Below are 23,919 nucleotides of genomic sequence, written 5' to 3'. Positions count from 1 at the left end.
CCTAAGTGACTATCAGGGGAAAGATGAGAGCAGCAGATGACAAGGGCACATAAACTGACCATGGTAATCAGGGCTCAGCAGCCATGATTATTGTGGTCAGCAGAGGCAGGAGGACACAGGAACTGGCACAATCAACCAGGTTTATTACAGGTTAGGAAAAGAAGAATTTCACAGCACAAGTAATTTGAATTACCTAATATTTCCCACTAAGACAAATCTTCTTGAGCTCAAAAACCACATGTATTGTGTGTTTAAAAATGTATTTTTATACAATTGGTATTTGTGTATTTTTGATTGCCAATAGTTTATGGCAATAAAGGTGATTTTATGAGTATTTATGTAATCTGTTTCTGGATTATACCAATCAGATGCCTCTGTGGCAGATTACCTTTAATGTGTGTTGTGTCTATACCAAGATTTTTTTTGCTACTCTGGCCAACCACTCAGATTGTTCTAGCATTGTCTAAGTGAAATTGGGTCCTATGGCTAACACATATAGTCCTTGATCTAATATACCAATCCATTCAAATTTTTAATGTTTTGCTTAATTTTAATTTTAGGATATGCCATAGCTAGCTCGCCAGCTGCAGTAGCTGCTGCCACCCAACTAAAACAAGCAGTCGCCTTGGGACAAGACCTTGCCGCTTATGCCACCTACGAAGCCTATCCAGCTTTTGCAGTAGCAGCGCGAGGAGATGCATATGGAACATTCTAAGGATTATATCACTTTCAGTTAAGACATCCTGTATGTGGTGAATGTGAATGGAATCTGGGGTTTCCTTTATATGTGATGTCCAATGGGACTTTAATCCACTGTGATGGAATGGAAAATACTTAGTTGGATGTTTAGTGTAGTTTTATAGGCATAAGGTTTTATTTTCTTTAGTAATACTGCAGTTTATATTTAATGGTCCTCAGCTTCAAGTTTGTTGATAGTGTTTACACTTTTTATGCACTAGTTAGTAGTGAAGTAACAAAAAAAAGTTAGGCCTTTTTTTAAATTCTTTTAGAGGACTTTAAACACTGGATCAAATGTATTGTTGAGGGAATGCGTTTTTTTTACCACAGGTAAATAGGTATTCTTGCATTTTTTCCATTTTATTATTTTTTTCCTGTATGGAACGATCTGGATAAATCATGAGCATTTCCAGAAGTCAGTACAGAGGCCTGAGAGGCCAAATTACAATATATTTGTGTTTTATCTTTACAAATTAAGCTTTAAGCTTAAATGACATGGCAGTGCAGATTTTAGGACTCTTGGTTTTGTATGGAGGCGTCTGCATTGAGTCAGATGTATAAACTGCTCTTTTCTGCTCTGCCATTTTTGCTGCTGGTCCACTTTTTTTTGTGCTGAGAGCACTGAGAGTGCTAGCTCTCTGGATATTATGCTAGTCCAGTGGCTTCAGTAATTTTGGTCAGTGACCTAAAACAACCATGCATTTCAGAGACTCTGACTTATTTGGCTGTATACTTGTTCTGGATAAATAAGAATGTATAGTAGCCAGTCACAGTCTGACAACTAGTATTTTAAGGAGTTTAGTGTTTCTCCTGGTGCAGGTTTCCTTTAAGTCCTATACTGTTCACTTACAGGTCCCAATGTCCTCCTGCTTCCTTGAATTTGTATTCAAGACTTAACAACAGTGTATAATTCTTATTATTCAGACAGGATGTGTTAAGTTTTATTGCATGCTGCTGTTTCACTGTTGACATTTTTGTGTTTGCATGTTAGATTATATGAATTCTACATAACTTATAGGGAAATCAAAGTATCTATGTGACAATTCAAATTAAAATTGTACTTTTTGGGGTTTTTTGCCAGACCATCAAGCATGGTTTGGATCAAACAAGTAGTGCTGGCCATACTTTAACTGATATTATTCTTAGAAAAATTAGCATCTTTATCAATAGATGGGTGACACAGAGGTTACTGACTGACATTGAGCAATCACCTACAGTGGTAGAGAGTCCAATGCAGACATCTGCCAGTCTGGACCCAGCATACCCTTGTTAACTTTGTCTATCAGTCAACCCACCCCCTGCAAACAAATTACTCTCTGCTACTTCATTTAAAGGACAGAGTAATTCATATAGAACTAATTTAGACATAATTACCTAGTAGAGGGGCAGGCAAAGACTTATTGATTTGAGCATATGGATTTAAAAAGTCTATAAACATGTAATTGGTTGGTCTCTCTTCTTCCAATCGCAAAGCTTGCATGACCTTTGTAAGGTGGTCTACACATGTTAAGCTAATGGCAAAAAAAGAGTAAAGTCAGCAGTATTAAAAAAGAATGTGCACATGGAGCACTTATGTTTGTACAGATGATACTTCTGTTTGTAAAGAACTGTCACTGTGAATTTAAAAAAAAAGTATTTCATATAACTTGGTAATGATGAAATCTATAAATAGCTGCCATCATAATACTATAGAATAGTTCAAAATAAAAATCCTTTTATATCTTTAATTTGACATAATAGGAACAGAAAACGTTTACATGGTATGACTCTCTGATTATGTTGGCTGCAAACGGAGCACCAAAATCTACTACTGAAATATCCTTAAAGAGTACTAATCACATCAATGATATTTAGGGTGAGCCTTGGATCTAAGAGTTAGAGGTAAGAAGCCCCTCTGAGGTTTTTACTGCCCTGTCAGTCATCTAAATTCAAGCCAATAGCACACGCGGTCTTCCATCTCCTAAGTACCCATAGCAGTATCAAACACAGACCCCTGTAGTTATTTATATTATTTTCAACTACAGGGATCTGTTATGCTGTGCTGTCATGTACACTCAGGGGTGTGTGTTATCAACATGAGGTCAGTCACATGAGCAGAACATCAAAAGTCAGACTGCAGGTGACCTCTCACCTCTAAAATTGGCCAAGCCCTGAGCAAATTTCAACCAGTTCCTGATAAACCAGCTACAATTTGATGCATGGGTGATCCTGCTGGAACCTGCTGAACATTTTTCAGAAGCTACATTGGCTGCATCTAATCACATGTTAAGCATGGGTAGAGGAACTTGTTAGTTTTTTTTTGTGCAGCCTGCTGGTTTTCTTGGAGGTATACCAGGTTCTTCCAACAACCTGAAGCTTTTGTTATCCAAAGTTCTATTCAGGGCAGGAAATGCCGTTCTTCCTATCTACTAGCCAGTGGCCAACTTCAGGTTTCTGTAGATCTGACATGTGGACGAACTGCAAATTATGGTGCCATGGTATCTTGATGGTAGCTAACATTTACCTTTTTTTACAAGTTGAAGTCGTGTTTTGGTATCCTGTTTTGACACTTCTTGTAGGAAGGCATTTTTAAAATGTTTATTATTGTAAAAAAGAAAACTGTTCTGCAAATGATGATAAAATTGGAACTCAATATAATAAGTAAAATACATATGTAAATACTGGTTGAGAATACTGAAATTCCTGAAAATACTGAGATGCTAATTACAACCAATAAACTTGTGCATACTATTTTTATGTGTTTGTATTGACTATGAATACTTCACAACATTCACTAACACCAATTGAGGTTCCTGTATTGCAAACACGCAAAGAACCAGTAATGTATTTGCCCATATCAAACAAATAGATCCTGGCATATAGTTGCTTAACCTATTTTCTACCTTGGTAGGTGGATCCTGGTTGGTTGGTCTTGGCAATAGCACTCCACTCCCTCCCGGGGGCCAGAACACTGATCTCAAAGGCTCACAATTTCTCCTAGTATGGTTGATTTTTAAAGCACTTCTTGCATGTGCACATGCATTGCAGTGTACCGTGTCATTATTATCAACCCCCGCCTTGCCCCCTCCTTTTTTTTTAGTTTTGGAATCTCACATCTAGCTTCTAAAGTTGAACTTTGGTTTATTTGATTAATCGATTCTCAAAGCTTTGTCTTGCACAGGGAGGAACATGTCACGACCTGACAGCACACTGAACTGTAACATAAGGTAACAGTTCTACACTAAATGAAACACAAAATGCAACCTTTGTGACAGTTTCAAAAGGTAACATATTAAGTATTAGTTAGTATGCTATACATACACCATGCCTTTTAAATAAATAAAATTCTGTATGCTTCTTTTCTTTTTATTTTAAAGACACCATTGTGTTGTAGGGTATGCTGTTGTAACTGATGGAAATCTGATTTATATGGGTCAGTATCAAAGCCCACCTCTCCAAATTTATGTCTGAAATTCAGCTTTACCAGAAATATCACCCTACCAAGGACCCCCGTCAGGCAGTTGTGTAGTTTCTTTTACTGATCTTAATGGGAGTACCAATTGTTGCATTTAATAGAGCTTTACATAGACTTCTAAAGGCTTTCAGAAGCTTCAAGCAGTGCTGAAACCCCCTGAAGACTGCTAACAGTTTGTTTATTGTAGTATAGAGCACTCTTCATTAAGATGTGCTCCCAGACTGGGGCTTCAAAAAGGCTTGCAGTACACATTGTTCTTATCTGGCAATATTAAGTCAGTGATGCCACAAGTATTCCTGCCCCTTGGTATGCATGAACAGCAAGGTGGGTAAACTCCTGGCCACAATACGCTGCCTCAGCAATGACAGCTTATTTCTGGGTTATCCCTAACTTCTATTAACATTCATTTTTAACATTCTCGTACTGGAGCTGGTTTACTTTACATGTTTTAACAAAGCTGCTTGAAGCTTGCGCTACACATACTAAAGCCCATATGCACAAGGCCCAAAAGTAAATGTTGGAGCTGCCATTGCTCACTGTCTTCTGAAAATGGCATTTGCCTGGCCATTATGCTGGCTTGCATACTTATCCTAGTCACTGTCCTGAAACAAGGAAGCATAACAGAGAAGTCAGAGTTAAGCCTGAAGTCCTTTTATACATATTTGTTCTTGGTTAGTGACCCACAGGGGTGGATTTGCTAAAGGCAAATAGGCTCTTTATTTTGCAAGGGAAATTTAAAAAAAAAAGATTTTTACTTGCACCTGATTGGATAATGGAAGTCAGCAGAGCTTCACCTTATTCACTAAGCTAAGGAAGAAACTTGCTTTCAAAGTGAGCAGTCTATAGGCGGGTTGCAATTGAGCTAAATAGGTGCTGGCCTGAAGGGTTGTGAGGGTTATTGTTTTTCCAGGTCCTTTTGATTGGTGGGTTTCTTAGGGTCAGACCCACTGATCCTGTGATATAAAAGAGGGACAGTGGTCCGGAGCTAGAGAGCTGGAGAGCTGCAGGCCTGGAGCCCTAGGATTGAGGAATGAATGCTTGTTGCTAACTTCTGCAAGTGCTGTGATGTAGGAGGTAATCAGGACCTGGGGTTCATCCACAAAGATACCAGACACTGAGGAATGCCACTGATGGACCCTTTTAATACATGGACTCTGCATGTGCAGGTATGCTGGGGCAGGACATAGCCTGAGTTAGGATTAGGGATAAAGGGAAAGGACTGTTCTCTGTTGGACTTTAATGCTTTTACACTTGTACAAGTACAGCTTTTGAAACCTTGTTCCCGCCCGCTCTGAAGTTACTCAAGGGGTGTAATGCAAGTAACCGGCACATTTGTACAGCTCAGGTCACTAAAACACATTGGAGTATGAAGACATCAAAGTAAAGAGTTAATACAGTGTGAAGATACAAGTGGTTACCAATGGTTACAAAGGGTTCTCTAGCAGCCTGTCATCAAGCGTGTACATGTGAAAGGTGGGATGGCCTCTTGTAGTGAGGGAAATGCTGTCGGCATTCCTTCTGCAGCGATCCCTCTCCCAGAGCAACAGGAGCAGATCAGCACTGCCGAGGTCCCCAGCCTGTACACAGGTACGGAAGACAAGGAGAGGACATGGACCTGGACCTGCTCGGGATCAGCAGACAGGTTTTCGCTGGTGGAGTCTGCCCATCTGAAAGGGGTCTAACAAAAGATCGATGTTTTTCAGTACAGTATATTGGTGTAGAGCTATTTTTATAGGACGGAATATAAGAATCAAGCTGTGATCTTATGGTAAAGCTAACTCATGATATGCATTATTGCGCTTGTTAAAACTGCTGGATTGTGTGATTGTGTTTATAAGTGTGCCCATGTTTTTATGGGCTTGTAAAGTGTACACACAAAACATTTTATATGTGATAAGAGCGTTATGACTGAATAAATACCTAATGTTATGTATCCAAACTAGCATCCCGTTTGATAAATAGCTCCATATGAAAAAACATTTCCTGTCCTTCTGTCATACTATTTTGCTGTTGAATACATGATACATGTCCAACCATCTGCTAGACTGATTTAAAAATAAAGCCAAATGTGTTGACAGTTAAAGTATATCCAAAGCCAAAACTTTTATTTTAGATTTGGATACAGCAGTGAGTGGTTAGAACCCCCATCAGATTTGTATTGCTGTCTGTGTCTCCCATGACTTTGTTGCACCCCAGTAACCAATGCCATATAAACCAATAGGACTGAAAGTGGGGTAGAACCCCAAATTTTGAGTTGCTGCCAAAACAGGAATAGAGGGGAAATCTTCCAATTCACAATTTCCTACTCCATCCAAAATGGAAAGAAAAGTTTTGGTTTTAGTTATACTTTAAAGCAGGACTATATTCACTTTCTTTCCAGCACTTGCCAGCCGCTGACATCTTTGGCTGGTTGACTTCTGGGTATTGATCTTCGCCCACTTTCATTGGCTGGACCAAGATGACAACACAGGACATCATCTCAACCGCATCATCTCATGCGCAGGAGTTCATTCATCTTTGCACTATGCTGCTCAGTGTATAGGACATACAGTACTAGCAAGTAAAGTAATACAGAAGAGACTTAGTATGTTTTTTCTGCATTGAAAATCTTGTGCTTGCCATTTTTTCCCTAAAGTTCCCTTTTAATCTCAATAGAAAATAATACATAATAATGCATTTGTGGAACAGCTCTTTTCCTCCTGACACAATGGGGTTGATTTACTAAAACTGCAGCGTGCAAAATCTGATGCAGCTGTGCATAGAAACCAATCAGCTTCCAGGTTTTATTGCCAAAGCCTAATTGAACAAGCTGTAGCTAGAAGCTAATTGGCTACCATGCACAGCTGCACCAGATTCTGAGTGCTCCAGTTTTAATAAATCTACCCCAGTGTGTATAGTATTCAAACGCATACAACCAATCGCAAGCATTTATACTTCAAAATTAAACCTAGACACATCCAGAAACCCTTGAAAATTGATTTAAATATTGGTGCAGGATTACGGCAGCTGTAACAGACCATCTTTCACTTAATATATACAATCTTATCTGTATATTTTAACCACCTCAGCTCCAGAAAGTTTTACCCCCTTCATGACCAGGCCATTTTTTGCTATTTAGCACTGCGCCACTTTAACCGGTAATTGTCGGTCATGTACCCAAACAAAATGTATATCATTTTTTTTCACACAAATAGAACTTTCTTTTGGTGGTATTTGATCGCTTCTGGGTTTTTTTGTTATATAAACAGAAAAAAAACCCTGAAAATTATGGAAAAAAAATACAACATTTTAACCACTTCCCGCCCGGCCCATAGCAGATGACAGCCGGGCGGTGGTTCAGTGATCCTGACTGGGCGTCATATGACGTCCAACAGGATAACATGCTGCTGCGCTCCCGTGGGGGCGCGCGTCGCGGCGATCAGTGGATCGGTGTGTCAGTCTGATGGGCACAAATGGGCACTGATTGGCACCATTATATTGCAGTGATTCCCAGCAATGCCACCCTTAGGGGCATCAGTGCCACTAATCAGTGTCATCGGTGCCACCCATCAGTGTCCATCGGTGGCACCTGTCAGTGCCCATCTGTGCCCATCAGTGCCCACCTATCAGTGCCCATCAGTGCCCATCCATGCCACCTATCAGTGCCACCCATAAATACCCATCAGTGCTGCCTATGAGTGCCCATTGGCGCCACCTATGAGTGTCCATCAGTGCCACAAACCAGTGCCACCTATCAGTGCCCATCAGTGCCGCCTATCAGTGCCCATCATCAGTGCCCGTCAGTGCCACCTCATCAGTGCCATCTCATTGGTGCCACCTCATCGGTGCCCATCAGTGCCACCGTATCAGTGCCCGTCACTGCAGCCATATCAGTGCCCGTCATTGAAGAAGAAAACGTACTTATTTACAAAAATTTTTAATAGAAACAAAGAAAAACTTGTTTTTTTTCGAAATTTTCGGTCTTTTTTTTTTTTTTGTTGCGCAAAAAATAAAAACCGCAGAGGTGATCAAATACCACCAAAAGAAAGCTCTATTTGTGGGAACAAAATGATAAAAAAATTGTTTGAGTACAGTGTAGCATGACCGCGCGATTGTCATTCAAATTGCGACAGTGCTGAAAGCTGAAAATTGGCCTGGGCGGGAAGGTGTCTAAGTGCCTGGTATTGAAGTGGTTAAACTTTCTGATATAACACATATCCAATTAACCTGTTCCCGGCCGGCTCACGCAGATATACTGCGGCATAATGGCTCCCTTGGGTGAAATCCCATATGGGTACGTCCTTCCATTTAGCGGCCACCAGAGGGCACGCGCTTGCCCGCTGCATGGCAGGGGGACCCGAAGCATGTAGCCGGCAGGCACAATCGCCGCCGGCCATGCATGATCCTGTGCATGAGCACCAGCACGGGATTGGTGTGTGTAAACACACCAATCCCTGTGCTGTCAGGGAAGAGGAGCCATATCATTTGTTCCTACTAAGTAGGAAAAATGATATGTCTCCTCTCCTAGTCAATCCTATCCCCATACAGTTAGAACACACTGAGGGAACACACAATTAACCCCTTGATCGCCCCCTAGTGTTAACCCCTTCCGTGCCAGTGACATTTACACAGTAATCAGTGCATTTTTATAGCACTGATCGCTGTATAAATGCCAATGGTCCCAAAAAAGTGTTAAAAGTCTCCGATCTGTCTGTCACAATGTCGCAGTACCGCTAAAAATCACAGATCACCCCCATTACTAGTAAAAATAAATAAATAAATAAAAATGCCATAAAAATACCATAAATCTTTCCAATAGTTTGTAGACACTATAACTTTTGAGTAAACCAATCAATATACGTTTATTGCGATTTTTTACCATAAATATGTAGAAGAATATATATTGGCCCAAACTGATGAAGAAATTTGTTTTGTAAAAAAAATTGGGGGGATATTTATTATAGCAAAAAGTAAAAAATAATGTTTGTTTTTTTTTTCAAAATTGTCGCTATTCTTTGTTTATAAAGCAAAAAATAAAAAACGCAAAGGTGATCAAATACCTCCAAAAGAAAGCTCTATTTGTGGGTAAAAAGAACGCAAATTTAATTTGGGTACAGCATCGAACTTCTGCGCAATTGTCAGTTGAAGCGACACACTGCCAAATTGTAAAAAGTGCTCTAGTCAGGAAGGGGCTTCGGGCTGAAGTGGTAAAAAAATGAAAAAGATCACATTTCTTCATAAATTTTGACCAAAATGTATTAGGTTGGACTTGATGGACTGGATGGATGGGTGATGTGTCTTTTTTCAACCTCGCCTACTATGTAACTATGTATTCTGCTTCATGTCCTTGGTTAAAAAAAAATTCCAATATGTGTATACTGATTGGTTTGCATCTACAAACTATGGGATATATACTGGAATTGTTTTTTATACTCCGAATGGCGGTGATCAGTGATTTATATTGGGACTGCGGCAGGCACTCTGACACCGAGTGGGAACTGACTTAGGCCCCTTTCACACTGGGGCGGTTTGCAGGCGTTATTGCGCTAAAAATAGCGCCTGCAAACCGCCCCTAAACAGCCTCCGCTGTTTGTTCAGTGTGAAAGCCCTCGGGTGCGCTGGCAGGAGAAGAAAAAATCTCCTGTCAGCCGCATCTTTGGAGTGGTAAAGGAGCGGTGTATTCACCGCTCCTAAACCGCTCCTGCCCATTGAAAACAATGGGACAGCGTGGCTATACCGCGGTAATACCGCGGCTATAGCCGCGCTATATGAGGGGTTTTAACCCTTTTTCGGCCACCAGCGGGGGGTTAAAACCGCACCGCTAGCGGCCAAATACCGCAGTAGAACAGCGCTAAAAATAGCGCTGTTTTACCGCCGACGCCCCCTACCGCCCCAGTGTGAAAGGGGCCTCATGGACTTTTAACAACTGCTCCTAAGGGCATCTGGTGTTTTTTTTCCTGACTCTAAACTCCCCTGCATGTTAGCCTGTGTGTCGATGCACACATAGGCCATTTAATGGCAGGAGAGTTTAGAGGCAGGAAAAAAAAAAACCCACTGCCAGTGCATCCAGGAGCAGCAGAGTCATGGCAGAAAAAAAGCTTGACGCTGCTAAATGCGTCAAATAGAAACAAAGGAGCTCTGACCAGAAGTAGCAAATAAAAAAGGTATGCCACATCCCATAATAGCAAAAAAAGAACAATTGGTTCCCCTGGGGTGGGATTTTACAGGCATTACCACAAAAAAGACATTAATAGTAAAAAAGATATTTTATTACAAAATGCAAAAACATAACATACAATACACCAGAGTAAAAAATTATTAAATTAACACACATGAAAGATACATATGCACGATTGCATCGGGAATGACATGCATGTGACAAAAAATATATATATATCACACAAGACAATAAATGAAAACAGACAAATGATAAAAGATGGAGTGGGTCTCACTAAACCGACGCGTTTCGGAAAGTCCTTCGTCAAGGTTTGACAAGTGAGAATTAACATCCAATGCAGGTGTAATAAAGACATTCAAGGCAAATGATCAGCTCTGCTGTGGTGTCCCAGGCCACGTGCATATATCAAAAATCCAAAAATGGGTAGGCAGAAAGCTATAAAAGGTTCGTATGAAGAGTACCGTCCCCCTAGATGCTGAGGAGACGCCACAGACGTCCAAATATAGGCGCAGCGTCTGTGCGCAGGCTGGGGTCCAAATGGATCTTCGGACCTAAGATTACACAAACCATATCATAAGGAAAGGTCAGTATCGTAAGAAAAGGCCAATAGTAATAGAGGTGGTGGGAACTAAAGAAAACAAAGTCCTAAAAACAGTACAAAGAAGTGTACATATGTATGGGGGATAAGGACCAGAAGCATACCTGGAGACTAGAGCTGGAGGAGACACCTACAAGGTGTAGCGTAGGAGGGAGAAGGGGGGGCTCATAGATCACCGTGCCGGCTACCGGGCTGACATTAAAGTGAAGGCCTAATGTTAAAGAACAAGAAGAAAGAGGGTGGAATTCATAAAGAAGTGCATAAACAGGTTGTGGTGTGTGTAAAACACACCACATATAGTAAAGTATTCTCCAAGGTATAATTTGAAAGGTACCCCCAATCAATCAGAGTGACTTACCTATGACAGCCAGGAGCGCAGCATAAGTGCATCATCCACCTCTGATCACAAGATCAGAGTGGATGAGCTAGAGTATATATCCCCGTTAGAGGCGCTCCCAGCTGATTGTAACAACAAACAGCTGAGCGCCGTGTCCTCCCTAGGCTGCCTCCTCCCATTCTCCCCAGCTGTCAGACATTCAGCCTATGGAGCGGTATCCCGTCCTCTTGGTCCAATCCTGGACCCCCTGGGAGTGGACCGCGCCACGCCCCCCCGCGGACGTCGGCTCCAACCCCACACCGCGCATGTGCGTCAGCCAAGCTGGAGCGCATCGTCACGGCTGATGTCACGACGCCGCGCCCCGGAGACGCGCGCCGCCGTCCACTCCCACCGGCACGGGAAGCCAGGGCTGGATTCAGCAACCGCTGAACCAGACCAGGAAGGGAGGAACAGACAAGCAATTTCCTCTCATGTGTCCCCAAAGGGGACAGCCTTGCCGTGCCGGGTCCACGCACAGTCACAGCAAAGGAAGGCAACAGACAAAGATTGCCAACCAGGGATTAAACAAAAAGTACAAAAAAAAAAAAAATAAAAAAATAAAAAAAGTATATATATGCACAGTATTCCACAGTGTGGGAACACAAAACTATGTTGGTTGTCTGCCAATGCACCTACCGCGTGAGAAACCACAGCAGAGCTGTAACATGGGGAGAAAGGTAAATAACAAAAACAGAGAACTACAAAGCACCCATATAAGGGATAATACCAATTGACTCACCCAATTGGGACAGGATTGTAAACACAGGGGATCACCCAACTGTCTTGCAAACACGAGAGCATGAGCAAGCAAATTGGTCCCCAGTATGGCCCGTGATGGTATCAATTTCCAACACAGAACGTAAGCAAAGCAAAAACCTACCGATGGTAGGAGCATTTGTTGGGGTAAAAAAGGGGCCAAGGTCAGATATCCTGCAAATGGTGTGAAAAGGCCTGGGGCGTATGATCGGCAGGTGATGGAATAGAGATTTATCTTTCCATGCCCCCAGAATCAAAACCTTCCAGAAAAGGCTTGAAACATGTGGTATCGTTCAATCCAGGGGGTCTGGTTGCCCGTAAGTTATAGATCCACCTTAGTTCGAGTTGGAGGAGGTCCTTGTTCCAGTCTCCTCCCCTCCAACCCGGGTGGACCCGATCCAAGATCAAAAATTTGATCTCTGGTGTATTGTATGTTATGTTTTTGCATTTTGTAATAAAATATCTTTTTTACTATTAATGTCTTTTTTGTGGTAATGCCTGTAAAATCCCACCCCAGGGGAACCAATTGTTCTTTTTTTTTTCTAAATGCGTCAAAACACGCATAAATGCTAGACGCGTTCAGCTTCATAGCATATATTCATTTCAATAGCCAGAATAAAATAAAATTCTGGCCAATGAAAGAAAAATAAAGGCCCAAACACCAAACGCTACTAAACTCTGCTAAGTTGGTTTGAAAAAACACAGCCTAGGTAAGTTTTTATCTCTGATTTTCTCGTGTCAGGAGAAACCGCGTTTTACAATAGGCCAGTGTGCATGAGGCCTAATACAGTAATCAGTGATAATACTATACATCGCATGTGTCAAACACAAGGCCTGGGGGCCAATTCCAGTCCCTCAGGCCATTTGATCAGGGCTGTCTTTAAGGCAGGGCAAAAGGGGCAGCTGCCCTGGGCCCTGTCATTGTTGTGGGGCCCAAAGCAGCTACCTCATACTTGCCAACTTTCCTGGTCTAAATTCCCTTGTCCCTTGAAGTTTTAGTCCCGTGCTGTGTCCCGATATCTCAGTGTGAAGTGCTGCAACTAATGCTGCCCAGCTCTGCCCTACTGTGTACAGATGACTCACCTGCAGACCCTGTGTTTACACAAATAACCGGCATTGATATGTAAATAGCGGCTGCATTCATATGTAAAAAGCCGTGGAACAGCTGCATTGATATGTAAATAGAGGCAGCATTCATATGTATATCATGCCCCCCCTGAGGTCATAACCATCATCTTCTATACTGAATGCTGCCCACTGGGGAGATAAAGAGTCATGCTTGAAAGTCCGGCATGCAACTGTGGTCATTCAGCTTAACATCAGCCTGTTCTGCAAAGGTAAGCAAATTGAAGGGAGGGTAGTGTGGGGTGTGCAGAGGTAGGCAGAGAAGGAATTACAGTTTGGATGCACAGACGAGCAAGGAGGGGATGTATAGAGGTTAGGAAGGTGGGTTCAAAGATGAGCAGAGGAGGAAGGTAGAGTTAAAGGAGTGGAGGGTTGGAGTGGAGATGATGGGGGAGGTTGGGGTGCAGAGGTTAGCAGGGGTTTTAGGATGCAAAGGTGTACTTAAAGGGTGGATAAAGATGTAGGTCGCGTGTAGGGCAGCCCAATTATTTTAATGGGCTGCTCTATGCACTAGAAATACGGAAGAAAGTCCCTAACGCTTTTGCACAGCACATGTCAGGAGATGCGTGAGGGTGTCCTTAACAATTAATGGCACTGCTGTGTATCTACTAAAAGGCAGCACGTTTTTGTGGTGTCAGGAAAACGATTTTGCATGCGTTCCCGACACACACAAATGTGAACGCAGGGTAATTGTCTCAGTTACATTGGTGGTCAGTGTAAATCTTCTCATTACATTGAGGCTTGGTGTAAAATCCTTTTATTCACACTAGTGGCCAGTGTTAAGGTCCCCCTTACATCAGTGGTCAGTGTAAATCCCTCTTTACATTGGTGGTTACTGTAAATTCTCCTATTACATTAGTGGTCAGTATAAACCCCCTTTACATTGGTGGTCATTGTAAATCTTCTCATTACATTGGGGCTTGGTGTACAATCCTTTTATTCACACTAGTGGCCAGTGTGAAGGTCCCCCTCGTTATATTGGTGGTTACTGTGAATGCTTCAATTACATTAGTGGTCAGTGTAAACCCCTATTACATTGGTGGCCAATGTTGAAACTCCTCTTTATATTGATAGTCGGTAAAAAAAATCAGCATTGCCATTGATCACACTCTCCCCTCCCCCAGGACTGCCACTGATCCCAGGAGTCCTAGGATCCCTAAGAGTTTTCTGTCTATTGATAGGTCCCCTCACCGCCCCAGTCCATGGTGGGCAGGCAGGTGGAGAGCGAAACTGCATGGGGGGTCCCAAGAAAATGTTTGCCCAGGGTCCAATCAAGATGGCCCTGTATTTGATGTGACCCTCGCACCTCTCCTGCAGCTACAGAACCCCCCTTATCTCTGCCCCTATCTTGCTTCAGCAGTCGGCAGCAGAGATCAGAACAGAACTCCTCCACTAGATCACGCGCTTCTCTATGCAGCCGCAGAGGGGCTTGTCTCTGCCTCCCCATGTCTCAGCATTCAGCAGACTCTGGCAGCCCTCCTCTGGTCCTCCTCCAGACCCTGCACTTTCTGTTTCTTTGCTCCGCCCCCAGCTTTATCCCGGCTGTAGCTCAAGGTAAGGGGGATGCACTGTGACTTAAGGAAGGGTGGGGGACTCTTGACATCTGATGTAGGGGGGGGTGCTCTGGACATCCAGTCTTACAAATACAACTGGCTATTTGAGGGCAACCACAATGCTGATGTTATACCATACATCAATAAGGTGAGAGTTCTGGGAGACCACAGACCAAGAGAAATTATATGGATATAATGTGGTTGATACCATATACCTTACATAATTTTCATACCAAATCATTGATTAGGAATTTCCTGCAAATCCATCACTCCCACTAGGAAGATTTTTATAAATATCGTTGTATCTTTCATAGACTCTATACTACTTATTAGTTTTTATTTTTTACGTTTGGATTGTATATTACTCCACCTTTATGGAGACACATTTATGAATTCATTCATTATTTATGTTATTTACTGTCACTGCATTTACTGGCGTGGTTTATGATTCACTTCATATTAGCACTTGCACTTTATTACTATTGCACTCATATTTATTTTATTATTTATCAGTGGATTTATTCCATAAGTTTTTTGTGATTATCTATTTTTGCGCAAGATCACTTTATTTCTTCATTCAATGCTGATGTGGCCCACAAAACAATTGAGTTTGACACCCTTGCTACACTGTCACTATACTAAAGATGCTGGCTGGGAAGGGGTTAACATCTCAGGTAATCAAGGGCTTAAATGTGTGCCTAACAAGTGTTAATTTGTGTAATGTGTGCTTCTTTTCACTAAAGATCTCTTTGTTTCTTCTACCTGTTTTGCAGGGAGAAGAAGCAGAGAAAATGTTCCCTCTGATTTTTAAAATAGGGCTCTGGGCTGTGATTGGACACAGTTGATCAGCAGGTCCCCACCATGAATAATTGCCAGAGACCTGCTAGCATGTGTGACAAGTAGAGAGCAGCAACGTACCATACATGCCTGTATGAGCCGACCTGCCACTGTAAATATACTGCGTTAGGTTGGCAAGCAGTTAAAGAACACCACCAGAACTCCCTAACATATTATGATTTTTTTTTTACTTTTCCTTGGTGTATCTCTCTAAAATGGCCCTAAAGCTGACCATACATCCATCATTTTGTTCATTCAACCAGCAGGTTGAACCAAAGAAAATGACTCGAATCCCCACCCACACACTCGATGTAGATGGGGGAATCCATGTCACAGTGTTATTTATTTTGACAGCAGGGTGATGTCCCCACCATTAGATTACACAGCGTCATCGGCTTTAGCCAGAGAGAAAATGGCCAGGATGTAGATGGTCATGTATATGTGAGTACAGCGGGTGTGCCCCTACTCGAAATCCTGCTGGTCCTTGCGGAACTGGCTGAATTTCAGTCCATGTATGGCCAGCTTTAGACTATGCTGTTAAGTTATGAAGACATTTGTACTGAAGTTTGGGAAGAGACCTCTGGAATGTTTGTGAACTAATACTACCATCTAGTGGTGGATTTAGTGACTGGAAAGCTGCCTATTCTTTTTATGTACATATATTACAGCATTCAATGTTTAAAAGTTATTGGCTAATTTTAAATTGATGTCAGCTGACTGCTAAATATAACTCTCCGTGTGAACATCCATTCTTTGTAATAACAACTGTAGACGGCAGTGGCTGAGCGCTCCAATTTTGGTCTATAAAGAATTTTCTGTTGTTTGAAAAAGGGGCATCAAAGCTTTCCCACAGATTGAATCTCATATTCTACTTTTCAAATGATGTTTCCTTTTATAACATAAAAAAAAGTTTCTGTTCTGTTGTACACTGCACACTTTATTTTCAGTCGGATTTAAAGATATATTTAAAGGAAACCTGAACTGAGGAAATGTTACATGTCATGACATGTTGATCTATTAGGGATGGTTCACACCAATTTGTGATGTGGAAACGTGTAGAAGTGTGCATTTTCCCACACCGCGTGGGAAAGGGCTGCCATCTGCAGATGCACCGGCGCCATTCATTCTTAATGGCAGCCCCATGCATCTCATCAATGCAGATGCGTTTGTGGGCACCAAAACCCATAATACTGCAGTCCCATGCAGTTTGGCACAGCGTAATTTTAAAAGTTTAGTCTGTTATACTTTTTGTGCTTTTGGCATCAAATCACACCACACTGGAATACGCAAAAATGCATGCACAAAAACGCATCCTTTATGGTGTGAGCCGGACCTCTGTCTTGGTACATTCTGAGTCTCAGTCCTAAAACAAGTATGTACAGTATCTCACAAAAGTGAGTACACCCCTCATATTTTTGTAAATATTTTATTATATCTTTTCATGTGACAACACTGAAGAAATTACACTTTGCTATAATGTAAAGTAGTGAGTGTACAGCTTGTATAACAGTGTAAATTTGCTGTCCCCTCAAAATAACTCAACACACAGCCATTAATGTCTAAACCGCTGGCAACAAAAGTGAGTACACCCCTAAGTGAAAATGTCCAAATTGGGCCCAATTAGCCATTTTCCCTCCCCGGTGTCATGTGACTCATTAGTGTTACAAGGTCTCAGGTGTGAATGGGGAGCAGGTGTGCTAAATTTGGCGTTATCACTCTCACTCATATACTGGTCACTGGAATGAACTTGGCATCTCATGGCAAAGAACTCTCTGAGGATCTGAAAAAAAAGAATTGTTGCTTTACATTAAGATGTCCTAGGCTATAAGAAGATTGCCAAGACCCTGAAACTGAGCTGTAGCCCAGTGGCCAAGACCATTCAGAGGTTTAACAGTACAGGTTCCACTCAGAACAGGCCTCACCATGGTCTAACAAAGAAGTTGAGTGCACGTGCTCAGCATCATATCTAGAGGATGTCTTTGGGAAATAGACGTATGAGTGCTGCCAGGATTTTTGCAGAGGTTGAAAGGATGGGGGGGTCAGCCTGTCAGTTCTCAGACCATACGCCACACACTGCATCAAATTGGTCTGCATGGCTGTTGTCCCAGAAGGAAGCCTCTTCTAAAGGTGATGCACAAGAAAGCCCACAAACAGTTTTCTGAAGACAAGCAGACTAAGGACATGGATTACTGGAACCATGTCCTGTGGTCTGATGAGACCAAGATAAACGTATTTGGTTCAGATGGTATCAAGCGTGTGTGGCGGCAACCAGGTGAGGAGTTCAAAGACAAATGTGTTTTGCCTACAGTCAAGCAAGGTGGTGGGAGTGTCATGGTCTGGGGCTGCATGAGTGCTGCTGGCACTGGGGAGCTACAGTTCATTGAGGGATCCATGAATGCCACACAAAATAATGGAAAATAATGGTGGCCACACAAAATATTGACACTTTGGGCCCAATTTGGACATTTTCACTTAGGGGGTGTACTCACTTTTGTTGCCGGCGATTTAGACCTTAATGGTTGTGTGTTGAGTTATTTTGAGGGGACAGCAAATTTACACTGTTATACAAGCTGTACACTCACTACTTTACATTGTAGCAAAGTGTCGTTTCCTCAGTGTTGTCACAGGAAAAGATATAATAAAATATTTACAAAAATGTGAGAGGTGTACTCACTTTTGTGAGATACTATAGATCAAACATTCGTTCTTCTTTTACTTCTTTCATGTTTGCTCCAGGTCTGTGACTCAAAGTATTAAAACGCAGACAGGCAGGCAGCTAGCATGCTGTCAGCCAGTCTCTTTCTTCCAGTACAGGTTATCTTTTGACAGTGGTAAGGTTCAGGAGTTTTGAATGCTGTATTTGTATTGCATACTTATATTGGTCCAGTTTGGCACAATGTAATACGTATCACTCATACCCAGGGTTTTTTTTTCAGCGGGAACATGGGGGAACGCAGTTCCAACACCTAAAGCAGTAAATATGTGTAATGGCAATGGGTGCTGAGGTGTGTTTTGGGAGGTCTATTGATGCTGGGTGCTAGGGGATATATTGTTGCTGGGAAGGGTGTTCTATTGTTGTTGGTGGGGAATCTCTTGTTGCGGGGGTGGTCTATTGTTTCTGGGGGTCTTATGTTTTGGGGGGGTACAGTTGTTCCGGTGAGGGATCTACTGTTGAGGGAGGAGCCTAATGATGCAGGCTGCTGGAAGATCTATTGTTGTTGTGGGGGTATATTGTTGCTGGGGCTCTAGTGCTGCCGGTGGGATCTACTGTTGCTGAGTGATCTGTTGTTGCTGGTGGGGGATCTTTTGTTGTTGGGGGGGTCTATTGTTGCTGGCTTCAGGATATCGATTGTACTGCTTTTCTTGTTATCATTAACACATTCCTACAAATTACAATTACAAGTTACAATGATACTTGATTCTGTATTCTCTAAGGAAAAAGGTGGTACTGGGAGGTGAGTAGGGGGTAGAACCAAGGGACAACGCTTAAATGTGGGTAGGGGGCGGAGACAAGGGGTAACTTGGAAGGGTGGAGTACCTGCACCTATTCTCTGAGAAAAAAAGCCCTGCTCATACCTGATGGGCCTCTGGGGGAGCTGGAAATCACTGTAGGAGTCAACACTACTAGCTGTGATCTTCCAGTTCCTGCTCAGGGTTTAGTGGTTGCCCCACTGCACACTGACCACAGAGGGTTGCTCACAGCCATTCAGAGAACTGTATTTTTTTGAATACAAGAGGTTCTGTGATTGGAAGAGATGGAGAGAAGGGGCAGTGATATCACTGAAAAAATACAATGGGGGTTATTTACTAAAACTATAGAGTGCAAAAACTGGTGCAGCTCTGCATAGAAACCAGCTTCCAGGTTTTATTGGCAAAGCTTAATTGAACAAGCTGAAGTTAGAAGCTGATTGGCTACCATGCACAGCTGCACCAGATTCTGTATGCACCAGTATTCGTAAATCTATCCCAATGTGTTATATGAATGGTGGCAGTGCCAAAAAGACAAACCGTCGTGGTCAGTTTGCAGAGGGGAATTGCGACTATCGCTGTCGTTTTGACAACACTACAGTGATCTCCTGCCTCCCAGCGGTCCAGCAGGTACTGTATGAGATGCCAAGCTGGACCAGTGTAAATACATACCTCCCAATTTTTTGAGATGGGAATGAGGGACATCTATCAGCAAAAGTATGCAGGCATAGGACACACACCCTACCAGGCCCCCTTAAAGGATAATTGTCCAAAAAAACAAGATTGGGCAAACCCACAAGTTCTTTTTTACCACTACTATTCCTTTATATTGGCTTTTGGAATTTACAAATGCAGCAATTTAGAAATTGGATAAGGGGTATAGCGCTGGAAAACACTTTTTGATAGATAAAAAGTGCATTTTATGTACATCTATATAGATCAGACCAAAATGAGGGACAAATGAGGAGGAATGAGGGACAGAGGGACATTGCTCCAAATCAGGGACAGTCCCTCGAAATCAGGGACAATTGGGAGCTATGTAAATATGCAATACAAATAGTTGGACAATAATCTGAAAGAGGGAAGAGTTGGGGTCACATCTACCCTTTTGGTCAGAGTGGGGATGGGTTTTGTCTCCAGATTTCAAATTACCAGCAAACAGGTTGGCAGCACAAGCAACATTTTAATACATAGCACCTTTAGACTAACCTGTTAATATATGGCAATTGTCAGACTGAACACAATATTCAGAATACCATTATTTATGTTGGTGTAAAATCTGACAACTCTCAGTCATTTGATTTTGTAACGGTTTCCCACTAGGCCATACAAGTGGACTCCTCAGGTCTTTACATTTATGGACAATTACCTAACATGATCTACAGCATGAGATATAACGTACCAAGGCATTGTGAGGTTAGTAAGACAACTAAATATATATTGTGCTAGGAACCAATTGCATTAATAAAACTGATTTGGTTAAATGTGTTTAATCCTGTCTTCAGGTCAAGAGCCACTAAATCCTACCAAAATGACAGCTTGCTCTCTCATAAATGGGAACCGAGCCTGCAAAATTGCAGCCTCCTCATTTTAATGTGTAACCCACCATCTGGCTTAGCTGATATTATGAGGTGGATAGAAAAATGGTGAACTTTGCAAGCAGTAGCTTGTAACAATGATATACATCAAAAATGTGTCAGATAATAACATTTAATATAACATGTAATTATGTTCTAAATATATGGTTTCAGATACTCTCAGAGGAATGATAGATTGAATACATCCAAGCTCAGGAAAATGAGGCAGCAGTAATCCAAACTGTAATGTGTCCTTGCACAGATCACAAGCCTGTTCAGTCTTTTGTTTGATGGTGTGCTTGCTGAAGAGTATGAGAACCAAACAGCTGATTAAGCATATTGTGAGACAACCTTTGGACTGTGCAACTTGTGTTACTGTAGAGTGTCTCGTTCTCCTCACTATACAAGTATATAGCAAAGCAAGGCACCATAGAAAGCCTAACACTAACGGTGTATTTAAAAGAAACCTGCAGAGCCATTCATCAAGTGGAACTCAACAAAGGCAAAAACAAATGTTACTAAGCTATTTTCTCTACGGGTCAAGTGTTTTTCATTCGTATAGAATGAATCAGGAAAATACTGCAAAATGACCACTGGATGCAGTTGACACTAATAGTAAATAAGTATTTATTTCCTATGATCTTCAACTCCATCTATTGGCTATAATGTGGTATTTTCCTGATTCATTCTATCCTGAATGAATGAAAAGTATTCAACCTAGGAAATTAGGAAGGAAAAGGACCTGGGGGTCCTAGTAGATGATAGACTCAGCAATGGCATGCAATGCCAAGCTGCTGCTAACAAAGCAAACAGAATATTGGCATGCATTAAAAAGGGGGTCAACTCCAGAGATAAAGCGATAATTCTCCCGCTCTACAAGGCTCTGGTCCGGCCGCACCTAGAGTATGCTGTCCAATTCTGGGCACCAGTCCTCAGGAAGGATGTACTGGAAATGGAGCAAGTACAAAGAAGGGCAACAAAGCTAATAAAGGGTCTGGAGGTTATTAGTTATGAGGAAAGGTTGCGAGCACTAAACTTATTCTCTCTGGAGAAGAGACACTTGAGAGGGGATATGATTTCAATTTACAAATACCATACTGGTGACCCCACAATAGGAATAAAACTTTTTTGCAAAAGAGAGTTTAATAAGACTCGTGGCCACTCATTAAAATTAGAAGAAAAGAGGTTTAACCTTAAACTACGTAGAGGGTTCTTTACTGTAAGAGCGGCAAGGATGTGGAATTCCCTTCCACAGGCTGTGGTCTCAGCGGGGAGCATCGATAGTTTCAAGAAACTGTAGCACTAACTCACGGTGGAGCTGCTGATTTAAAGTGGGCTGTTACCGTCACCTTTTTTACCTGTAATTTCACCAACACCGAACTTAGAGTCCACGTTAACTCTATTATCAATGTAGGCACCAGTCACTTGAGTACTTTTCCAATGCTTTAATGGGAGATAACTGGAAGAAGTAGCAGGAAAGAGGTAGAAGAGTTGCAGGGAAGTTCAAATACCTTTTCTTGGTGTAGCACTAAGGAATTGAAATCTCAGGGGTGAATATATCCTACATTCAGGATTATATCTTTGCCCGCCCGGATAGGTCTCTCTCACTAACCTAGAAGCCAGAACGTAGCACGAACAAAAAGTCTCTGCCACAGACTTGAGTGAAACAAAACTGTACGATCCTCTGCCACAGGATGTAGTAGTTTTCAATGAACAGCAAAACACAGTACCAGAACCTTTAAGCCGACCCGGCAGTACTTGTGCGGTAGATTCGTTTAAGATGCGTCCTCCAATCGAGTCAACAGGCCCTTCTTAAGACCAGCCTTGCATGGTCCCTTCCAAGATGGGTCCTCCCCTGGATCTTCCCAATTCTCTGACTTCTTCCCACAGAACAGACAGCACAGGACCATCCCAGCGATAGCAGGCCCCAGACAGGCTTGCGGGCCTACCCGCATGGCTGCCGCAACGCAACCCTCCAGGCCGGAGGGCCGCGAGGTAGAACTCACTAACACATACCTTTAGGCCAGGAGGGCCATGAGGTAAAGCTCCCAGAAACATGGCGTCTGTCCCATAAATACTCTCTCCCAGAATGCAACCCGGAGGACCACCTCCGCCGAGTTGTCTATGGGACAGAAGAGCACTCATATACTTCAGCTTGTTGCTTTCCAACACCGACCCATGGTGACAATGACACCCACAGGCAGAATGTGGAACTGCATGCAACACAGCCAAACTGGAACAGAGGCTAATCTAACAGTAAATTAAATCTGAACTATGTACAGCCCAGATGACCCACTAAATTTACATATAAGCGATATATTGGAAAATCTACCAGCACTACAAAACTATTAGATAAGCACCTGAATGACCGCAACATACAGGGATATACAATGTAATACTGACATATAATCACACACATAGGTTGGACTTGATGGACTTGTGTCTTTTTTCAACCTCACCTACTATGTAACTATGTAACTATGTAACCTGGAGAGAAAATGTCCTAACAACTTTAGTTTTAGCCCCCATTGGTGTTTCTTCTACTGTTGACTATCCAGGTGACTTTATAGTGGAATTCACTCAAGATGCATAAGGCAAATTTGCTATGAGAGAAATATCTGCTGATATTCCTGATATGCCATTGGCTGAGAGCACTGATCGGAGCTGGTTGGGTGCTGGTTTTCCAGTAGAGCCGGGACAAGGTCATCCGGTGCCCAGGGCGAAGATGGCAAACTGCGCCCCCCCAGTTGTAAAGAAGGAGCGACTTATAGTGGGACCCAGTGACACTAAGGCTCAGTTCACACCTAGGCGTTCCAGATCGCAGGCGGAATCGCTGTGAATCTGCCCGCAATTCCCAAATCGATGCACAGACACGCTTGCAATCCCGTTACTTTCAATGGCACCCCAATCGCGGTGCAATTTTGTGGCAATTGTCCCCCCACAAATCACGACAAAATTGCGGGACGCCTGCTGCCCAAAAGAAGCTCCGGGACGTCTAGGTCCTGAATGTAGTCTTATGCTGTGTACACACGGGCGGACTTTTCGACCGGAGTGGTCCGACGGGACGAATTCATCGGACAATCCGACCGTGTGTGGGCTTCATCGGACCTGCAGTGAACTTTTTCTGTCGAAAATCAGACGGACTTTAGATTTGGGACATATTTCAAATCTTTCCAACGGACTCGAGTCCGGTCGAAAAATCAGTTCGTCTGTATGCTAGTCCAACGGACAAAAAACGACGCAAGAGCAGCTATTGGCTACTGGCTATCGACTTCCTTAT

The 23,919-nt window shown here is 42.5% G+C and overlaps 1 protein-coding gene across 3 annotated transcripts in view; it reads left to right on the top strand.

Annotated features, from left to right (window-relative positions):
• A1CF (APOBEC1 complementation factor) overlaps positions 1 to 3,468 on the top strand; it is a 94,707-nt gene extending 91,239 nt beyond the window's left edge. For all 3 annotated transcript variants that reach the window (XM_073596332.1, XM_073596331.1, XM_073596333.1), the window contains one exon: positions 561 to 3,468. In XM_073596332.1, coding sequence (XP_073452433.1) covers positions 561 to 715 — 155 coding nt within the window. In that variant the 3' untranslated portion in view covers positions 716 to 3,468. The remainder of the gene's footprint in view (positions 1 to 560) is intronic.
• The last annotated feature ends 20,451 nt before the right edge of the window (positions 3,469 to 23,919 follow it).

Source organism: Aquarana catesbeiana, linkage group LG08, assembly GCF_042186555.1.
Source record: "Aquarana catesbeiana isolate 2022-GZ linkage group LG08, ASM4218655v1, whole genome shotgun sequence".
Taxonomy (NCBI): domain Eukaryota; kingdom Metazoa; phylum Chordata; class Amphibia; order Anura; family Ranidae; genus Aquarana; species Aquarana catesbeiana.
The sequence above is the reverse complement of the archived record's forward strand: the minus strand, read 5'-3'. Positions and strand labels throughout refer to the sequence as shown.